Source organism: Phoxinus phoxinus, assembly GCF_949152265.1.
Source record: "Phoxinus phoxinus genome assembly, chromosome: 7".
NCBI classification, from domain to species: Eukaryota; Metazoa; Chordata; class Actinopteri; order Cypriniformes; family Leuciscidae; genus Phoxinus; species Phoxinus phoxinus.
In genome coordinates, this window is record NC_136882.1 from 18417141 (window position 1) to 18438263 (window position 21123).

General features: G+C 37.7%; 1 protein-coding gene across 12 annotated transcripts in view; it reads left to right on the forward strand.

Moving 5' to 3' along the window:
* Positions 1 to 21123, forward strand: part of thsd7ba (thrombospondin, type I, domain containing 7Ba) — a 305630-nt gene that overhangs the window by 184251 nt on the left and 100256 nt on the right. For all 12 annotated transcript variants that reach the window (XR_013798191.1, XR_013798192.1, XR_013798193.1 and 9 more), the window contains one exon: positions 3055 to 3252. Coding sequence is in view for 8 of the 12 variants with exons in the window: in XM_079617501.1 (XP_079473627.1) it covers positions 3055 to 3252 (198 nt within the window). In the remaining 4 variants the exon portion in view is untranslated. The remainder of the gene's footprint in view (positions 1 to 3054; positions 3253 to 21123) is intronic.

A 21123-nucleotide genomic window follows, 5' to 3' on the forward strand; every position in this document is an offset into this window, starting at 1 on the left:
TAAAGAAAAATAATGTTGAGATTTTAATGAAACATTGTGTTTCATTAAACATAGGTTTGAAAATAGCATAATTAATGTAGTTAAATGATGTTAACAAATGAATCCTTATTTTAAAGTGTCACAATTCTTTTTCTCACAGGAGACCCATCTGAGAAAGATTTGCTTTCCATTTAAACGGATTGCTGTCTATGAGATGTTGTGATGTGTCTTCCCAATGGGATTGTCTGATAGGGTGTCTCTTTATACATTGTTTAGACTAGACCTTGTTCGAAAAGAGTATATTTACTGTCCTCAAGCACTTCATCACCTTACTGCTGTTTCAGAGAGTGACGTTTGATCTTTGATATTGGATGAACAATGCAGAAATACAGAGCCTAGAGCTTTCAGAAATAGAAAAATGAACTTCTGCCCTACATATACAAACATAGATTTCATCAGAGGAGCCTTGTGGATTTTTTTGTTTTGTTTTATTAACGTTTCTAGTGCATTGCAAATCTGCAATTGCCCACAGTCATATTTTTATCCTCTTTGTGTGATCTTGCGGTGTGGAGGAATGAATTGAACACAGGCTTGGTAATGATTGTAAGTAGCAAATTCTATCCAGCATTAATGTGAGGAGGGAGCAAGTGGGACTGATAAGGTTCTGAAGTATTGGAAGTGAAACGTTGCCTGCAGCCCTCCAGTCTTTCCTATGAATAAGGCCGATAGCTCCTGTGAACCTCTCAATTATTAATAATCGCAGGGATGTGTCTCCACCAAATTGTTTTTCACAGTTTAGAGGAGACCAGCAGCCGTCCAGGCGTTCCTTTTGGTCCAGAAACAGGGCTGTTTGTGTGTGAACCGTGTCTGCATGCATGTTCTCCATAGGAGTGTGTCCTCCACTATACTGCTCAGTGCTCAGGTGTAGTTTCGGAATGATGTGTAGTTGTAATTTGTTCTTTGGGTGTCCTGGGACTGAGCTGTTGTCATCTACAGAAGAAGAATGCTGTGTTTGGGGCTCAGAGGTGCACCCTCAGCCTGTCATGTTTTGTCTTCAATTAACAAAACTTACATTTTAGTGTATAGGTTAAATTAAATGCCATATTATGTACAGTCTAATAATAATAATACATACTATAATTATAACTTATAATAATAATGAAACATGGAAACACTTTATTTTAAGGTGACAGTTACACATAAACTTTGTACTTACTACGTAATAACAGTAAATTATGCATACTTAAGAGTAACAAACCCTAACCAAACCTTAGCCGCAACTCCATATTAAGTACATGTGGTTAATTAATATTACTCAGTACTACAATGTAACTATGACAACCCAAAATAAAGTGTAATCTAAAACATTATTACACACATTATAATAAGAACGTCATATATTTTAAACAAATGGATTTCATTTTCCGCAATAAGTTCCTGTAACAAAATGTAACCAGTTCGCCTGTATTGGGGAAGATTGTAACAATAGAACTCCTTTTAATTTACATTTATTTACACATTTAGGGATACATTTAAATGGTAACACTTTAGTTTGGGGTCCAATTCTCACTAAACTTGTTGCTTATTAGCATGCATATTAATTGGAAATTGTCTGTTTGTTAACAATCATGAAGCACAAACTAATGTTTTATTCTGCATGACCATATTCTCCATCCCTTAATCCTACCCAATATCTAAACCTAACAACTACCTACTAACTATTTATAATAAGCAGTAATTGGGAGTTTATTGAAGCAACAATTTTAGTTAATAATTAGCTAATGGTGAGAACTGGACCCTCAACTAAAGTGTGACAATTGAAACGTTATTTTGTAGCAGACACATGTGGGAATAGTATACCAATGTTTGAAATCCATATCTCAAAAACACTGCGCTACAGATTGGAATACAGCAACAGTTGGAAACAAAATATTCCCCTGCAGGATTGTTTTCTATTGGCCTATTATCTGTGGAAACAAATGTGTGTTTAGTGGTTTAGAAAAGCTATAAACAGACTGTCTACAGAGAGAAAAGGGCATGTTGTTTGGTTTTCTTACACAAAATATCTTTGTTTTGAATAAAGAATATAGATTAGTTTTCAGCCTACTGAATGATATGGTATACATCTGTTCTCAGATACAGAGTGTTATGTCTGCTTAATTATTTTGTGTTAAGTGAAGCAAACTGGTTTTCCTCAAGGTCTAAATGATATATGTGATATGTACAGAGCTCTCATCACACAATGCACTCATGTCTTATAGAGTCGATTTTGTGTTAAAGCAATGTTGAGAGCTGTAGGGTGTTTTGATTATTTCAAAGGCTTGGCTGACACTATGATTTTCCCTGGACTTCAGAGTCAAGCCCCCCTGCTGGGGTGTGAGATGAACCAAATCTCACTACTGGCATGCACATAGTCAAGGAGCAAAGATATGAGCGGTTAGTATCTACTCATCACAGACCGTAAACAGGATCAGATGCTATCCAGACACCTAGCATTCCACCCTCGTGTTAGCCATCAGATCATCTAGTTTGATAAATTATGCTTGGAGTAATGCCTGATTCATCTTTTTTCTTGCTTAAGCACTGTACTGTAATACATATTGATGTCGTCCAGAGCTGGCTTTGAGAACGTATGGCAATTTATGAAATATTAATTAAAACTAGCCTAGTGTTTTTTTTTCCCCTGAAAGGCTTAAATTAAAAGATGACGACGATGATCTTTCTAGCAGACCTTTTGAGAACAGTGTTTTGCCTTCATGTTTAACCAGTACTTTTAGGTGTTAAATCTTCATATTCCTGCGTTATTGCAGTCATGACTGGCGTCTCAGTTTGCAGTCATCGCTCATAGCTTCGCAAATGAGTGAATGAAAATTGTGTATTCAGGCAAATTACAGAGCAGGAGGAGGAATTTTTTCTGCTAACAAAAGCTGTGACAGAAAGCTTTTTGTAATGAGTTTCTATTACAGGCATATTTAGCCACCGCTAGAATTTCAGTTCAGAACTCACTGGCCAGAAACTGTCACTAGTTTTCCCTCAGAATACCCCTAATCCACCTGTCTCTCGCTCTGTTCACAGGCTACAAGCAGAGGAGGAGAGAGGTGCTGGAGGAAGGATCTGGAACAGAAAACTGTGCCCATCTCCTGGAGTCAATGCCCTGTGAGGATCCGGTGTGCTTTTTGTGGCAGGTGCTGTTTGAGAGCGCTTGTGTGCCCAGCAAAGGGAACTGTGGAAATGGAACCAGGACTCACACTGTCGCTTGCGTCAACTCTCAAGGTATACAGTCAAAATTTGTTTTGAATTTTATCATATTATTTCAAGTTTTTGAATGAAGTCTCTTATGCTCAACAAGAAAAAAGATAGTAAAGACAGTACAATTGTAAAATATTACTACAATTTAAAATAACTATTTTATTTTAAGAAATGTTTATATATTTATTTTATATATTTCAGTTTATTCCAGTGATGGCAACGGTATTATTATTGTTATTATTATTTTATCACAGTTGTACTGCTTAATATGTCTATCTATTATTGAACTGAATTTTCTTTTGTGATATTATATATGTCTGTCACTAGACCTGTAAAATTTAACTGTATACGCACAACACAGGAGATTCAGAGAAGCAAACAGAATTTAATAATAAATCCAAGGAGAACAGAGGAAACCAAGGACTTAAATATACAGAGGTAACGAGGGAAATAATGAACAACCGATGAACATATGTATCTAAGGGAACAAACTAGCGAACACAACTCAGTCTAATACACTAAAAAAATAACTCATTGGACAAACTCAATTTAATTGAGGACAGGATTTCCATCCAATAAATGTGTGTAGCCCCAACTCATAAAAGACAAATTCATGCAATGAAATGGTCCAACTCAATTTGATCAAATACAGTTTAAAGGGCACCTATTATGGAATTTTGAAATTTACCTTTCATGTAGTGTGTAACATAGATCTAAGTGAACAAAAACATCCTGCAAAGTTTGAAATATGAAAGTGCACCGTATATAAAGTTATTGTCTTTCAAAAGTGAGAGTCGACTCTGAGTCATTTTTATGAATCGTTAGAAGACCGAAGCTTTTTCTCTGACTAGATGACGTCAACTTGTCAAGTTATTTGAATACGATACGCCCACTTATTGCGCTCCAAGGCCAGGGAAAACTGGAAAACATTAGGGCGACGAGACGCTGTGTTCTGAAGTGCGACTCAAAAGCAAACTTTTTTCATCTGCCCAAGGAGGAGCATTTGAAGACTAAGTGGCTACAATTCACTATACCACAGAAGTATAGTCCGAGCCTTGTGCTTTGTTCGCGTCATTTTGAAGACGATTGCTTTTTAAATGCAATCAAACTTGGATTCGCGAGCTGGCTGATATTGAAGGAAGGTTCAGTTCCAAGTGTATTTGCATCAGCTTCCTCCTCCGTATCACAACCTGTAAGTGTTATTAATAATTTTTGCTTTTATATTTTATGTAGCATGCTTAATAATTATTTTGTTTGTTGTGTAAGCACCGTTTAGCTTCTAGGTCTTCAATGACAATTGTATTGAGATATGTGAAGTGTTTGTCGTTGTTTTCGGAGTTGTCTAAAGAATAGAGTAATAACTGTAACGTAACTGCATTTTTTTTTTTGTAAAAACGTTATGTTTATGCATCGGGCTAATGCAAACAAAGACTGATTGTGCTTTTACAATATGAACTCTGGGCTATGCTCGCTAACATAACATTAAATTATTTATCTTATTTTTTGTTTTTTACTACAAACTATAAAGCAGTGGACTATAATCATTATTATAATACAATTTAATTGATAAAAGCATCATTGTACTCCGTGTTAAAAATAAGTATTATCTCTGTAAACACTGCTGGGTCATCTGACCAATCAACGCAGATTAGCGTTGCGCTGAGGAGGGGTTTGAAAAACGAGTCGTTGAACGAATCATTTGGGAGTCGGTGAGCAAATCAGGTAAAAATAAATGCATATTATACGAAAACAAAAGTGTTTTTTGTCATTGCATGCATGTAAAACTGTTGTTGGGGACTCCCACAACAACATTAGGAACATTTTAAATGTCATAATAGGTGCCCTTTAAATTAAATTGAAACATTTTTAAAATAACTTTTAATGCTTGTCAAACTTAAATCATTCAAAACATTAATTCATCATTATACACAATGCATATACTGTAATGAGCAAATAAGAAAAGGTTGGTGTCTCTTCTGACATTAGCATAGATCATGAGTGCCGAGAGACTATCCACAGGCACCACTCTTCTGCATAATGGTAACCACAACATTCTAAAACATTACAGAAACTCCTGTAACATTCCAGAAATGTCCAACATAACTGAAAATTAAACACTAACATTAACAAAGTTTTTACCTTTACTGAAAAACTGAAATAACACTTTAATCCATAAATGTACTCTCCTAATGCAGTCCCTTGCAAAGCATGCTGGGAACTAGAGACGCACTGCCCAGTAAGTTGTCAACAAAAATGATTAATGTAGTTTTAACACGAATCTATTAAGTAAACTTCAGTTTTAAATATATTAGGTTGATTGAACACAGTTTAATTAATTTATGACAAAATGTTAAAAAAAAATCTTGTTACTTTAGCTCATTTTAATTAAACTGAACAAGAGGCAAAACAAATAATATTGTTTTTTGAGTGATGCATGCACAGAAGGCGCTCCTCTTTCCTAAATCTAACTATGCATTTCTATGGCACCACTATCAAGGCCTAAATTAATCTGCAGTGGTCAGGTGGTGCAGTGGTCAGGTGGTGCAGTGGTCAGGTGGTACAGCAGTCACGTGGTACGACCTCTCAGACAATTCCCATCTTACAAACTGTAATTATGAGCTCTATGAGGACGTGAACGCTTTTTACAAGTTGAAATCATGTAATTGCAGTAATTATGACACGGCGTGCCGTGAACGCACCTTTAAACTTAACCCTGACAAGATAAATTGAATATCAATTTAATGCATTCCAGCTGAATAAAAGTATTACAAAGGTATTTTTAATGTAAGAGCAGGAGTGGGCATTTGTAAATTGAATTTGTCTGGCTTCTGGTGCCATTCGCTTCCAGTTACTTTTAGCTGCACAAAACAGCTTATTATGCTGCTTAATATTCTAAACAGGTATTTCTTACCATAATTTTAAGGTATTGTCATAAATATAAACACACTGGTTTGTAGCCCAAATATGTGTACCATTTACTGCACATTGTTATTCTTCTAGTTATTTCCCTACAGCAGCTAATGAATCAGAAGTCTTTCACATTCACAGAAAATAGCTTAATTCTGTGTTGCAAAATAGGCTAGATATGTGTGAGGTTCATTTTTTATGTATATCTTTTGTGATTTTCATGTCCCTTTTATCACCCACCAGGCAAAAATCATAAGTCTGATTGCTTAGAAAATTAATGGCACATCTTATAAACAAGCAGCATGACTTGAGATATCGTTCATGTTCGTACTGCAAAGGATGCATGCCAGGTTGCACACCACAAGGTAATACATTGGTTTAGGGTGTTGAATAACGCACAAGCAACAGAAATAGTGCTTTTTAGCCAGCACTACTATTAATAAATTCATATCAAAAGGATTCTAATATCATCCCCAGCAAAAAAAAAGATTGCACTTATTTTACAAAAGATAGTAATGCAGAGTTGTAAGCTAAAAAAGTATCTAGTGTCTGGACAGAATTCTGGATAATTTCAAATAAAGAAAAGGCTTTTAAGAGCAGCCGGACACATCGACCCATGTCGTGTCAATGTCACACTCTTTCATCGATGCATTACACTAGCTGATATTTGGCTAAAGAGCTGCCTGAAAGCGTTTCTCTCAGCAGCATGCTTTGGAGATCAGCTAGTGTGACCCATTTTAACCTGACTGTGTAATTTATGAGAAATGGCATAAAGATGAGAAATCCAGCATTGTGAACTTGATGAAGCCTAAGTAAGACCTTAATAGCCCATCTTTAAACCCTGCTAAATTAATTGGGGGCTTTTTTGCATGTTTTATTATTATGTCATGTTCCTGAGGAGAGTGTTCCTGACACACGGGTCTGAGAGGTGTGGGGTGTTTAAAACTGGACATAATTAGAACCAGAGGTTTTTCCTCATAAATTCTTGATTCCAGTTGAAAACTCATTAGATGTGTGATTTTAAGTTAACTCCAGTGTCAAATACTCTTTCTCCGCAACTTAATTGATGAGCTAATTGAAGTAATTTGACACAGTCAGGTGTTTTGGGGATGAGGAAGAGCATCTTATTATTTTTTCATTTGTTAATTTATTATTTCACACTTGATGACTATAAAGGGCCTCTGTGTTATTATACACATTTTGTTTGACCTCATTTTCAGAAGAGCAGCTCTCTCATTTGAATGCAATGTTGCCATGTGAAATTCAATTACCCCGTATTTATAGGTAAAACAAATTTGTGTAGCAAAGAAGCGAGTAATCATCGTTAACAGCATCAAAATAGCGCTCTTGATTTTGATAATTATGTTGATAAGAAGTCTGGTAAAATTAACCGTGAAGTGGCTCAGGTGCTCTATTGTTTAACCTCTCTTCCCAAACCCAAGAAAGAGACCGACAGAGCAGAGCAATGAAGGATTTTTGGGCACGTGTTGTTTTCAATTCAAGCTTTTTTGACTTCCTTTTACCGGAGTTAATTGGGCTCTGGAGGACAAGGCATTTCCTCTGTTCCTGCTTTATTTCCCAAGAATAAACATATTGATGCATGAATATCAAAGACTGTTCCACTCTGACCATGAGACAGGGCATTTTTTTCTCTACCGTGATGTTCAGAGTGCTCCATTTTACTGCCCAGTTAAAGCTCACTGCGTAGTGATCTATATACCTCTATTCGGTATTCAAGGGCAGGACTGAACTCTTTTTACAGCCTGGCAGCACTCTTAAGAGACACCTGTCATACAGTTCACAGCCTGATTGAAATCCAGCTACAGCCTTGAGTGCATTAGCACATCTCTAGAGTTCAGAAACTCACACCACTGGACTTTTGACTATCGCTATTAAGTCTGGTCCATATTGCAGGTCATTTCGTACAATACAGAGCCCCTAAAGGGACATGGTGGTGAAAACATTTTGGGATGGGAGTTGAGTTCTCTCGCAAACCTTTTGCTTTCCCCCGGAAAGATATTTGCGTTCTTTCGCAAAACCTGTTGTGAGCTCTGACAAACACTTCCTGTTTAATGTCCCGCTGGCAGTGTTTCAGACAGCTCAGAATGGAGCGGTTCATTTCGAACTTGGACTCAAATATAAAGAAATGGGGTCAGTGCTAGGTTTCAAAGAGTTCAGTAAAGTTGGCACTATATTCGTAGATTCGAACTTCCCAGAACAATAACTTATGAGCTAAATGTTGTCAAAACACAAATGACATCTACTTCCAATCATAGTAGCGTAGACAACGAGCTACAACCCAGTGTTCCTCAAAACGAGCTTTGTAATATAAATTGGTCTCTATGAGCAGGCGGCTGAGAGACAAAACCAGAAAAGCGTTACTACAAATATAGCCATTAACTTCAATGTTACACTGTAGTGTCACCAAATTCAGTTTACACATCGGTGGTCTCCTACTGGTCATACTACAACACTTAGTTTGATAAAATGTGTTTTTGCACATACGGTGAACATACTCTGGGTTGGCTGAACTTACTCCCGGACGCGTTTTTGGAACCAGCATATTGTACCTCGAGTAAGCAAGGTTTGGGATAATCAACCAAGAGTTAACCTTGCTTTCTTGAATACCCCCTGGACTTCTGTTTTGACAGTGACAGCGCCTGTAGCTCCCATTCTACTTCTCATTAGTTCACTACTATCTTTCTTTAACAGTTTAGTTTTTCCCTTCCCAAGTAAGTCATTTTTTTATTTCATATATTTACTGGAAAACAAGCAAAAATAATTTTTAACAGTGCACGTGCAAGCTTATGCAGAACATCGTATTAACCGACATGGGGTTTTTAGTATGTAACGAACAAACAACTTGAACTGTCCAGGATGTCGATCTCGCAGATGCACAGCAGTATGGAATGACTCCAGGGAACAGAATAAAAAAAAGACAGCGCTTTTATAATGGCTACGGCAAAAGCATTCTATCAAAGTCAAAGAATGTCCCGTTTCAGTGGAATTAAATAATGTTTCAGCTCCTGGTGCTGCAATAACCTCCCTGTGTGAACTTCTCTATATGTCCAGACCCTTAGTTCTCCAGCAGCTAACCCATGCTGTGGGCAGTCTAATAAGGGTTCTTGTCAGTGAGAATCTCTGAATATCAGCTCCAGGTGTTTCTGCTTGCCAGTTTCTCTTAAGTGTTCAACTCCGTCGGGCAAACGAGGAGTGGCAGTTTCCATCTCTGGACTCTGTAGCAATTCCACATTTCCTTAAAGGAATTCAAATAGACTAGCAAAGTCCTCTGAGAAACAGAATTTGTTCATTATTTTCACAGCACTTCAGGTTCAGTGTGCAGCCCCCGTGTTCATTTAGTCTGATGACAGAAGCTCTATTACACCAGGGTGTGAAGTGAAAAAAGTCATAAATAAAGCAATTCCTCTGGCAGCTGCGAATGTTTTACTGCATTCTATTATAAATGCTTTTATTTATTTTTCACTTTACTTAACATTTTCATACCTCCAGCTTCGCAGTGCTGATGGCAGTGGGGTGTGATGTCACATCTGGAGTTCTGCAGCATTAGAGCTCATGTGTCAGTCAACACGGTTCAGCTGAGGGCTATCTCTAAAGCAGCATATTGAGGAAGTCAGTCATTTAACTTTGTGTCAGCAGCACGTTACTCAAATTCATTGAATCCTGTTGTCGCGGTTGTAATTTTATGCTGGTTTATGACCTCAGCGTTGTAGCTCTCCAGCACTGCCGGAAATCCACAGAACACAGTGTCAATATAATATAAGGACCAAGGTCACCCTTTTTTTTCTTTTCTTTTTCCCCCTTAAATTTACAGCAGACCAGAATCGTTGTGACCTCTGGCTAATCAACAGGGGAATCTCAGTGTAATTATAGCTAACGTCATACCCAGCACCACTGGAATCGATACATATAAGGCTAAATCAGCGATTGTAGATAAATGTGAGAAAATCAATTGCAAAATTCTTGTGAAACGTTCAACCAGTTGCTATTATCTCACACTTTTTAAGTTGTTTTCTGGCTGAAGTCTTAGTATTAATTAAATGTTTTCAACTATTTGCAGTGCAAAGCAATGCCTTTCCCAAGTTCTTACTAGTGCTGTTAACATATCAATGGATGCAATAAATATGTTTAATTACTGTAAAATATATGACAATGTATGCTTTTATATTGCTTTAACTCATCAAAAGAAGTTAAGATTCAACTAATTTTTTAGTCGGTTTAATGTAATTTAAGTTGAAATGAATTAAACATCCAAGGTGATTGTACTTAAAAAAAATATAAAGCAAAAACTTTTCTTCTTCTTTTTTTTTTACAGTGATACCATTTTTATGTCAACACATTTATTCAGTTTTACATTATGTAACGTTTACATTATAACTGAAGGGATGTTTCTTCATTCATAAATCAAACCCAGACGTGATGTTTAACAAAAGTTGGATGCTGGTGAAATTTTAAGTAAATCAGTGGCAAAAATATCTTGCGTATGTCCATAAAGTGTGGGGAAAGTGATTTTATTATTGAATTATCAGAGATTTACATTTCTGTATTTTGTTTTGATTCTGTTTAATTCTGAGAAGTGTAATATGTTTGTTGTGAAGTGAGAATATACTGTATACTTATATTCCGGTATGAGTTTCCCACGCAAATTGACAATTTTAATTATTTAGGAACTGAATGTGTAAACTCTCTAACCATTAGGCCACATGCATCCTCATGGAATATGTTTTTCCAAAATAGTCTTACTGACCCCAAACCTAATAAGTATATTTATATATTGATTTATAATAAATACATTTTCAACTGTCGGCACCCACACACTAGCACCATCATACTGTAGTGTTTTATAGGACTTTGGAACCCCTGAGATTAGTTGATATTCTCATTCTCTATCCGTCCCATCAAACATGCTTTAGTCATTTCTGCCGTTAAAATGCTAATAACATCTGCCAGGTAGTCAGGTGAGGTGACAGGATGATGTGCTGATCAATAAGAACTGTAATCTATGCAGCAGATTAGAGGTTTGCCGCTGTGTGGTCTGTCCCAATAAGGCCATTTATCTCTTCTGAGCGTAGTGTAATTAGGGATGTGTTTGATGGATCTCACAACATCTTGCCCTCCTCCTCCCAGAGTTGACAGAAAACATGTGGCACTTCATCTTTTCCAGGGCTGGTAAAGATTACAGCTTCTTTTACCTTCAAAAAATGGTCTACCAATTAACCAAAAGTAATAGCAGTTGATTGAACATGCTAATACAAGCCTGTGAATCTGCTCTCAGCAGTCATGTCCATCATGTAACAGTATCAATTAGACAGTGGTCCATGAAAAGACACGTTCACAGCTTATTCCCAGAGATAACGCTTGCTGTTCCGAATCCGAATGGACCCAATTGTCCTGAGCTTTTTATTGAAAAGATGGTAGACTATACAACCTTGAAACTTGCAAGAAGATAAAAGTGAAATTCATTTTATATTGTTCTTTAGTACGTAGGACATCTGTTACCTATGTAAGAGAGAGAAAAAGGCATTCAGATTTCTTTTGGTTTGAAAAATGAGAAAAGTGGCCTACTCAAGTATGTCATTTTGTGATTACGTGATTCATGAGCATAATGATAGTAAAAGGTAAAGTGCTGAGGGTGTATGTGTGTGTGTGTGGATCTTTGTCCATACTACCTGCCTTGCTTTTCACAACACATTTTCCAGAACAATAAAATAAATATACAATCTGTTGAAATTTGATGGAAATTCGAGACCTCCAAACAATCATTGATACGGTTTTGTTTGTTTGTTTGCTTTTGCACGAAATTAATACTTTTATTCAGGAAAGATTAAATTGATGCAAAAGAACTCAAACGAGTCCCATCTAAATAGGGTTTAAGGACACTTAAGACAGTCACGAGATAAGACACCATCATCCAAAAGTGAGCAGCTACAGTGCACTGTTCGTTTCAGCAGGAAACACATTAGTTACACTAACAGCTCTGTTTGACTTACTGGAGCACTGACCCTTGCAGCGCCAGTAAGAGTCATCTGCATCACAGATGTCGGCGTGTGCCCGTGGGCAAGCTGGCACTGATTGCTCTTTGAGTGGGGGAGACGGTGCACACAGATTTTACTTTGTACAGCTTTTTGGCTGTCACTTAGAGATGTGTCAGGCCAGTGTTGCACAGCGCTAAATTATGAGTCTTGCAAGTTAGCTGACATGATTGAGTGCATGGATGCAATTTCACTGCGGGTGGCCACAAAACACTGTATCACGCTGATGGTCTCTGTGCTCTGAGCTTAATTCTTTCCCAAAATGTAATGTTCAAACTTTCAAATAACGGTTAAACTTAAAATTTAAACTCTGAAATGGCAATGATAACACTGGTCAGTCTGAAGGAGCAAGTTAGAGGGGAAACACAACAGCAACTGGCATGCCTTTGTGATATTAAATATTTGAGAGTGAGTTTCCAGCGATAAACACCCATATATTAATAATTCAGGAAGGACCTGGAGCTGAGATCCATTTACAGTTTCCCCACACATGGCATGTGCTTTCTGCTTTCCAGGCATTCCTCACTCAGCCTGTTCTAATGCAGGGTAGACACACACACCCCACATTTTTCCATTTAACTTTTTATGATACAGGATGACTGGCAGCTGTGTTTGGGTGGTTGAGCAGTGAAAATTACAGCTACTCTCTCTTAAATCCATCTACCGCTATACAGAAGAGTGCCTGTTTCATGACGATGTTAGATGATAATGAGGTTTAGAGCTTCTACTCTATTGTTAATGGCCTCTTATAGTTTAGTGCATCTGTATGAAGAAATGATTGTGTAAATCTACAAAAGCTGATTTGTGGTCAATTGAAATATGGTGTATTTAAACACGAGGCAACATTTCATTAGGCCATCATGTTTTCAAGTAAAAACAAAAATCTGAATATCCTTAAAACATGAGAAGAAAAAATATTATATAACTAAAAATGTATTTATACACTGTCCAACAATGCCACCAGCAGGTAAAGTTACAGTGGGACGCCTCATCTCTTGTGCTTCCCCTGAGCCCATTAACTTTTGAATAGACCCCCTAAAGTGTGCGGTGGGTTTGATGGGGGTAAGTGAGAATAAATGGAGGCAATACATCCGTCGCACTTTATTTGGATATGATTGGTTCATGTGATAAATCCCTCCTCGTGTTTACATGCGCGTTCCACGCGTCATTCTGAATGAACAAAATGTTGGCATTAATGGGAAGACTAAACAACATAAAGTACGGTAAGTAAACAACTCAGCCACTTAGATTTCACTGCTTTGTCACGTCAAAATCAAGCTTGGAAATCCCTGAAAACATGATGACTGTGGGGGTTTTAATCAGAAATCAGCTTGGTGAAATTAAAGATTCTTCGTGTCTGTGACAGACAGTGTTTACCGAGCTTGATGACTGATGATCCGAAAATAAGTTGACTATTAAAAAGAACAGCTGAACATCAACACACAAGTAACATATAGGGCCCTATCTTGCACCCAGCGCAATTGAATTTGTACACCGACGCATGTATCATTCCTATTTTGCACCAGCGCACAGCGGACTTTTCCCTCCACAGACGCACGTCGGTAAATTAGGGAATTAACTTGCGCTCGCGGGGGCGGTTCAGCGCAAAGAGGAGGCGTGTTCCGGCGCAAAACTGCCCTGGTGCTATTTTCCAGGTTTAGAAAGCAATTGCGCCATTGACCAGGAAAAAAACAGTCTAAAGACAGTGGCGCGTTGCGCGTTAGTGATATGGTATTTTAAGGGCGCGTGCTTGGCCATAATGTTAACGCGCATCCACTTTGATTCTCTAATATAAACAGATGCAGCAGTTTTCATTTGTGCAAATCATACATTATTACAAGGAAAAATATTAACACACGAGGGAAATCATTGTTGTGTCCGTGAAGATGTGAAAAAGATCTATCTAGATCAAATAAAATAAAAATCTAGATTAGGCTACACATTTACTACCCAAATTATGCGCCTGTTTAACCGAAGCTAATTTGGGTGGGTTTCTCCCATCATCCCCAATGTCACTTCTCTGTGTTTTACAGCCCTGACGAGAACGTCGGTCTCCTCGGCTGTGAACCGCTTCTGGCGTGCGCCGGCAAATCCGCCGTTATAATAGCGATCCGCCATGGAACAAGCGCGCCGGCTCTTAAAGGGAATGTGAGAGGACGCTCTGATTGGTTTATTTCACGTTACGCCCAAACCACACCTATGAATAATGAAGCTACTTCAGACCAACCCCTTTTATATTTGCGTCGGGCGCAAGAGTAATTTATCCCGCCGGGAAAATAGCAACAGCGCCGGGATCCGCCCACAAAGTTACGTGCGCTTTGCACTTTGACACTTGCGTTTCAGATCGTTAAAATAGGGCCCATATTGTTTAAATTGTTACTGCTTTTAGTTATTATTTTTGGAATAAATGTAAAAATGCTTAAAACACTAACTTGATGAGATGTATACATGGATCCATGCTTTCATGTTATTCACGGCAAAGTAGGTCATCAGGGGACTTTTTGCCTACTGTTTTTTGAATACTATGTATTCAGACAAACTTCTCTGTTAGTGTACTATTCATATATTGTAGGCATTCGATTTCGGACGCAGCGCATGTCTACATGCATAAATGCATTGAGTTGCTTCCATGTAATTGGCTGATTAGATATTTACGTTAACGAGCAGCTGAACAGGTGTACCTAATACAGTGGCAAGTGAGTGTATACAGTATCCATGTCATAATATCCATAATGATTCTGAATGTAAAAAGCCTCCACGTGCTTATTGATCTTGTAATTACTATGTGTAAACGCATAATTTTCTGAGAACTACGAATTGTACCACATGGTCGCAGTACCACCTGATCACTGCAGATTCGGTGTATGGCATCAAAGTATCTTTCGGTGTATGACATCAAATTACCACAAGAGCGATTTGAAAGCATACAGAGTTTTATTTACAGTAATTACAACATGGCTTGAACGCTGCACTCATATATATAATCACTATATATATTTTACTTAAATAAATAAAAAATGTAAGAGAAAACAGAATGCTTCTTTACATGCTTAGAGCTGTTAAGTATCATTATAATTCTTATTATGGTTTAGGTTTTTCATTTGGTCAAGAAGTGGTTTTGGCAGTCATTTGTGTATGGCATGAGCTGGGGTTTACAGATGGGTTTTCATCAGAGTCTTTAATGTTAGAATGAGGCCGACAGCCGCCCAACTGTTTCAGTGTTGTTTCACGTCGTGGACCTCAGACAGCCTCTAGGCAGTACAAGAGCTGCTCCCGTGTGTTGTCAAGTCTTACATTTCTTTCAGAACATTCATAAAGCTGTCTCCAAGCGTTTGAGGAAGCCTTATGCACCTTTACTACTGAGCTTTGTACTTAAAATCATTGAGTGACTTAACCTTACCTTAAAGGCAGAGTTATGATTGGAAAGATTATAAGTGTCTTTAAGTCCATATGAGATGTCAAGGCTGGATAACTCCAGACGGAGCTTGTGCTGCTGTTTTAAAATAGATTCGAGGAGAGGGTGAGAAATCATAGGCTATCTGTTTTCTTTTTGACTGTGTGATCAGTCAAAGTGCCAGTTATCGGTGTGTCTGATCAATGCAGGTGACACTAATCTGGTAAATGACCTTCTGCCTGCGTGTCAGTGCTGTCAATATCTGGACTGAGGTGAACTAATTCTGATCAATTCTCAAAATCATCTCTTACTGACAGGTGGAGTCTTGGTTCTGGCTTTGAACCCTAAAGCGATTAATGGTTAAAGAAATTACAGATTGAAAGGCTGTGCCTTTTTCTTTCTTTTTTTGCAAGAATTAAAGAAAGTACCATTTGCTGAATACTCACTATTTTATTGACAGTACTTAGTGCATATTCTACAAATATTATATTTATATCATATTAAATATTGAGGAATCAAATATAGATTTTTTGACAAGAGAGACTTGAATAGGAGTTTATTGTACTGTCAATTTAACATTTGGTTTACTACTCAAACTACTTTTAGAACTCTTCTTCCAAAGCAGTTAAAAACAAAACATATATATAAAGGACACCCTATTGAATTTCATGGTTTTACGTATCAGTAAAAAATCATCTGGTGAATCAGCAGGTCGTGAAGTAGGTAAATACAACATCAAATGAACAACAACACTTGCAATATTACACTGTGTCATTGTTTATTTAACAAAAATGGAGAAGCCATTTTTGACTAACTAGTACATATTATGATTCAATTGCTTGTAGAACCAACTTTAGCAGCAATAACTTAAATCGTTTTCTGTATGAATTTATCAGTCTCTCACATGGTTGTGGAATAATTTGTGCCCACTCTTCTTCACAACGTTGCTTTAGTTCATTGAGGTTTGCAGGCATTTGTTTATCCACAGCTCTCGTAAGGGTCCGCCACAGCATTTCAATCGGGTTGAGGTCTGGACTTTGACTGGGCCGTTGCAACACATTGATTCTTTTCTTTTTCAGCCATTCTGTTATAGATTTGCTGGTGTTCTTGTGATCATTGTCCTGTTGCATGGCTGCTGTTTGACTCTAGAATACTTTGGTAGAGGAGTTAATGGTTGACTCAAAGACTGCAAGGTGCCCAGGTCTTTTGGCAGCAAAACAAGCTCAAATCATCTCCCCTCCACCACCGTGCTTGACCAATGACTGCTGATATGCTGTGTTTGTTTTTTGCCAAACGTGGTGTTGTGCAATAAGGCCAAACAACTCCACTTTGGTCTGAACAAAAGTCTTGAGGTTTGTTCAGATGCAACTTTGCAAACCTAAGTTGTGCTGCCATGTTATTTTTTAGAGAAAATAGGCTTTCTCCTGGCAACCCTTTCAAACAAACCATACTTGTTCAGTCTTTTTCTAAATTGTACTGTCATGAACTTATACATTTAAAATGTTAACTGGGGCCTGTAGAGTCTGAGGTGTAGGTTTTGGGTTTTTTGCAATTTCTCTGAGCATTGCACGGTCTGACCTTGGAGTGAATTTGCTGGGACGTCCACTCCTGGGAAGATTGGCTTGAATCTTTCTACTTGTGAATAATCTTCCTTACTGTTGAAAGATAGACTTCAAATTGTTTGGAAATTGACATAAAACCCTTCTCAGATTGATGGCAGCAACAATTGCTTCCTTAAGGGGCTGTTTACATGACACCGTTTTCTGCTAAAACATAAAACTTTATAATGCGTTTTGTCCATTCATTTACACGACAGCGACGTTTTTAAAACGGGTTTCAGTGCAAGTTTTTGAAAATGGTCTCAAATGGTCTCGTAATACATGCAAACACGTGTTTACATGTATTACGTGTTCGATCTATGGTGTTTCATCGCCTGGAGCAGAATACAGCGTTTTAGTCGAATTTCGCGGATCTGTGTGAATGGGAATCGTTTTGACAATGTCTGCAGGCAGAAAACTCAAAGAAAAAACGTCCCCGTTTTAAGCATATCGTTGTCGTGTAAACATACTCTATAAGATCATTGCTGATGTCTTTCATCCTTGGCATTGTGTTAACACACACTGAATGCTTCAGACCAGCAAACTGCCAAAACTTCTGATTAATTAATCATCAGCAACGTGATCACCTCTATAAAAGCAAAATCATTTGATTAGCAGCGTCTGACTGCTGCTTACTGCTACCCTCTTAATTCCTATGGAAGCAGTTAGGGTGTACTTAGTTTGTCACACATGGCTTCTCCATTTTGGCCTAGTTTTTGTTAAATAAATAGTGACACGGTGTAATATGTCATGTGTTGTTGTCCATCTGATGTTGTATTTACCTAATTGTAAGACCTGCCAAAGACCAGAGGATTTTTTATTATGTCCCTCATGATACGTAAAAACATAGAATTCAACAGGGTGTTCTTTCTTATTCACATGACTGTATATTTATATATAAATTTGCATCTGTGGCATCACATCACATTAAGAATTGAGAAAACTGACATGTGTCACTTTTCATTTCAAGCATAGGTTGTTGTTTGTATTAAAATGACAGCTGTCCTCTGTCTCCCTGACCTTTGTGTTGTGTGTTTACTCAGACAAAGGTTGTGCGAGGTGACACGTTCCACCAATTGGATGTCTTCCAGGGTTATTTTTTATTCCCATTCTCTAAAGGTCATAATTTCGATATCTCTAAGTGTAACATTCAATCTTCAGTCTGTTATGGGTGATGATCACATTTGACATTTCTCTGTATGATATCTCAACATTATTTTCTCTTTTTGTATTTGTTTACATGATTCATTTGCATTACACTCTCAGTCATGTACAGCATTCCTTTATGAGTGTCATTAGTTGTTGCTGATATAAATATTAATATAATGCGACAGATAGGATGCAGAGTAAGGTCTGCCCCATACGGAGATCTGACAGTTGGGTTATCCGTTCCTCATTCCCGCTCTATATCCATGATTCTCTCTGGTATACTGCACTGCATAAGCAGCCGATGTTTGTACACACCTCTGTTGATAATGAGGATTCAGTGTTTACATGGACCTTTCAGCATTAATATTTATGTTTTCTTGATGTGTCAATGAATACTAAGTGGTGTGAGTGACTGAGCTGGAACAGAAAAGAAAATTGTTCATTTTTAACAGTGTAGTCAGATCTTGTCACTTAATTCTAAACCGCATAATCTTTAAAGGTAGGGTAATGTATTTTATTTTAAAGCACTACCTACTTAATGTGCGAAGACAGCAGTGTAAAAAAAAATAAAAAGCTCTATGAGGCTTTCAGTCTTTCTGTTTATCTGAGCAGTGCCACGTGCCAATTTCTGTGGCGCGAATTTGGGGCCAGACAACCTTTTCGTCTAAAGATGGGTCATTTGGAAAATCAGATTGTTGCAGGAATAAGTCCTAAATCCCAGAAATGAGTTATCATTTTTAGACTTTTGGTGCCATCATCCCAAAGTCAAAAGTTTTTTTGTTAAATGCTTGAAATAAGGTGGTTAACATAACCTCAAGATATTTTCACATTTTATTCTACAACATTAAAGGTGCTCTAAGCGATGCTGGGTGACGTCACTTCTTGTTGACGTTCAAAGTATTGTCAAACAAAACGGAGGCTAGGTAGACCCTCCCTCCTCCTCATCCCGTCTCCTCCCCCTCGCTTCGTTTCCCAGTGAGCATAAACAACGGCTCCATCATAAACAAATTTAATCAAAGTTGTCAATAGCCTATAAATGAACATTCAAATTCATAACAAACAGTGGGTGAATACAATCATTCACACAAGCTGTCGCCCTACTGTGAGTTTGCTTGATCATTTACAATAGAGATCGATCGCTAGCTGCTAGAAACCTATATGTTGTATTCATTAAAGTTAGCGCTGACTGCATAGCTCTAGCTAATTATATCGTGTTGGTTAGGAGAACATGAACGTCCATTTAGAAAAACAAAAAAATGGATTTACCCACCTGTCCAGCAAAAACAGAGCTACCTGGATGTCGGATTGGAAGCTCCTCTGCCGGCGGAGTTCTCTCCACCTTTCGAAGGCTTTTCTAATTTAAATTCGGGACTTCGCGCGTTCCTTATCCTTTTACCTCTTTGCTATTTGTTCATCGGAACGTTGTCTCTTTGGTCGTGTGTCGGCCATATCAAACTTAAAGAATATAATTCTAACTTCCCTCTTCATGCTTCTCTCTCCTCCACACCCCCCTTCATGTGTAGGCACACTAACCCCCCAAACCCTGCTGGTCGGTGATTGGCTGGAACACTGTTTGTTATGTTTTGTGGTGCGGGTTGGCCCAGTTTGTTTTTGTTGCCATTTGTGGAGCCTGGGTTCTCTACAGAGACCGTTTTTTTTTACAGTGTGTTCAGGGGACAGGCAGCTAGCGGATAGTGAGGAGATGTTTGCTGTATGTGACAAAAAATATTTTGGCCTAAAAAACACGTGACATCGCTTATAGTACCTTTAAATACATCAGTGATACCCCACTCATGATTTTTTAAAGCTTTTACTGTGGTAACAAGTGACTAAATGGGACTACTATGTTGTCTGGGACATTAAACGACATCTCGGCAAACAGGACAACTCATCTACTCACTAGTCTCGTTATGTTTATACTCGCACTCTTGCAAACTTTTCTAACTCAAACTTTCAAACTTGTGGGTTTTAAATGTATTAAATAGTACAATCAGAAGTTTGAAAAGAGTTTAAAGTGCTGACTCTATTGACTTCAAACAGGTCATTCCAACAAATGGATTTCCGTCACTCTCAATTCGTCAATGACTGTCATTCTCAGTCATTCCAACAAATTAAGTTTTTTTTTAATAGAGAATGTAAAAATAACAATAACTAATTTGTGAAAATTTGCTCATTTCGACTCATTTTGCCAGACTCCAAAATTCATAAAAGTTGTCTTCATTTGTAAAGATTATTTGGATGAACAAAACCTGTAAGAATCATACTTTTATCCGTCACAGAGCTTATTTTCTGAGTGATCCAGGGTGATGCTTACTGGGTTGGTCTAAAAATGTGTCATCCTTGCAGGACTTTATGGGTTGCCATTTGGATATGTGTCATGCACAAAAGTAAATATGAGGAAAACGTTATTTTAAATGTGTAAAATACTACTTGGACTTAGTTTTCGAAAACAGTGTTGAGTTGGTTACAAAGCACTGACACATACAGTACACACAATGGTTTTTTTTTTCATACATTTTTCTTTGTGGCCCTATAATCGTTTTTAACAGAACCAATTTGCAGCTTTGTGGCAGTGGTTTTATACGGAGCATTTTAATGCATTGAATTTTTCGATATCCTCATTGAAATTGAGAGTGGACTGCATGGGAGAGCTGTGCAGGAGGAAACAATGCTGAATATCAGGATCCACCACTAATGTCAACATTTGAACTTCACATTTCAGCGCTGACATCGCAACTCATCAGGCTAACACACTAATGAAATCAAAACTCCTACTCGACAATTCCTTTGTACTAGA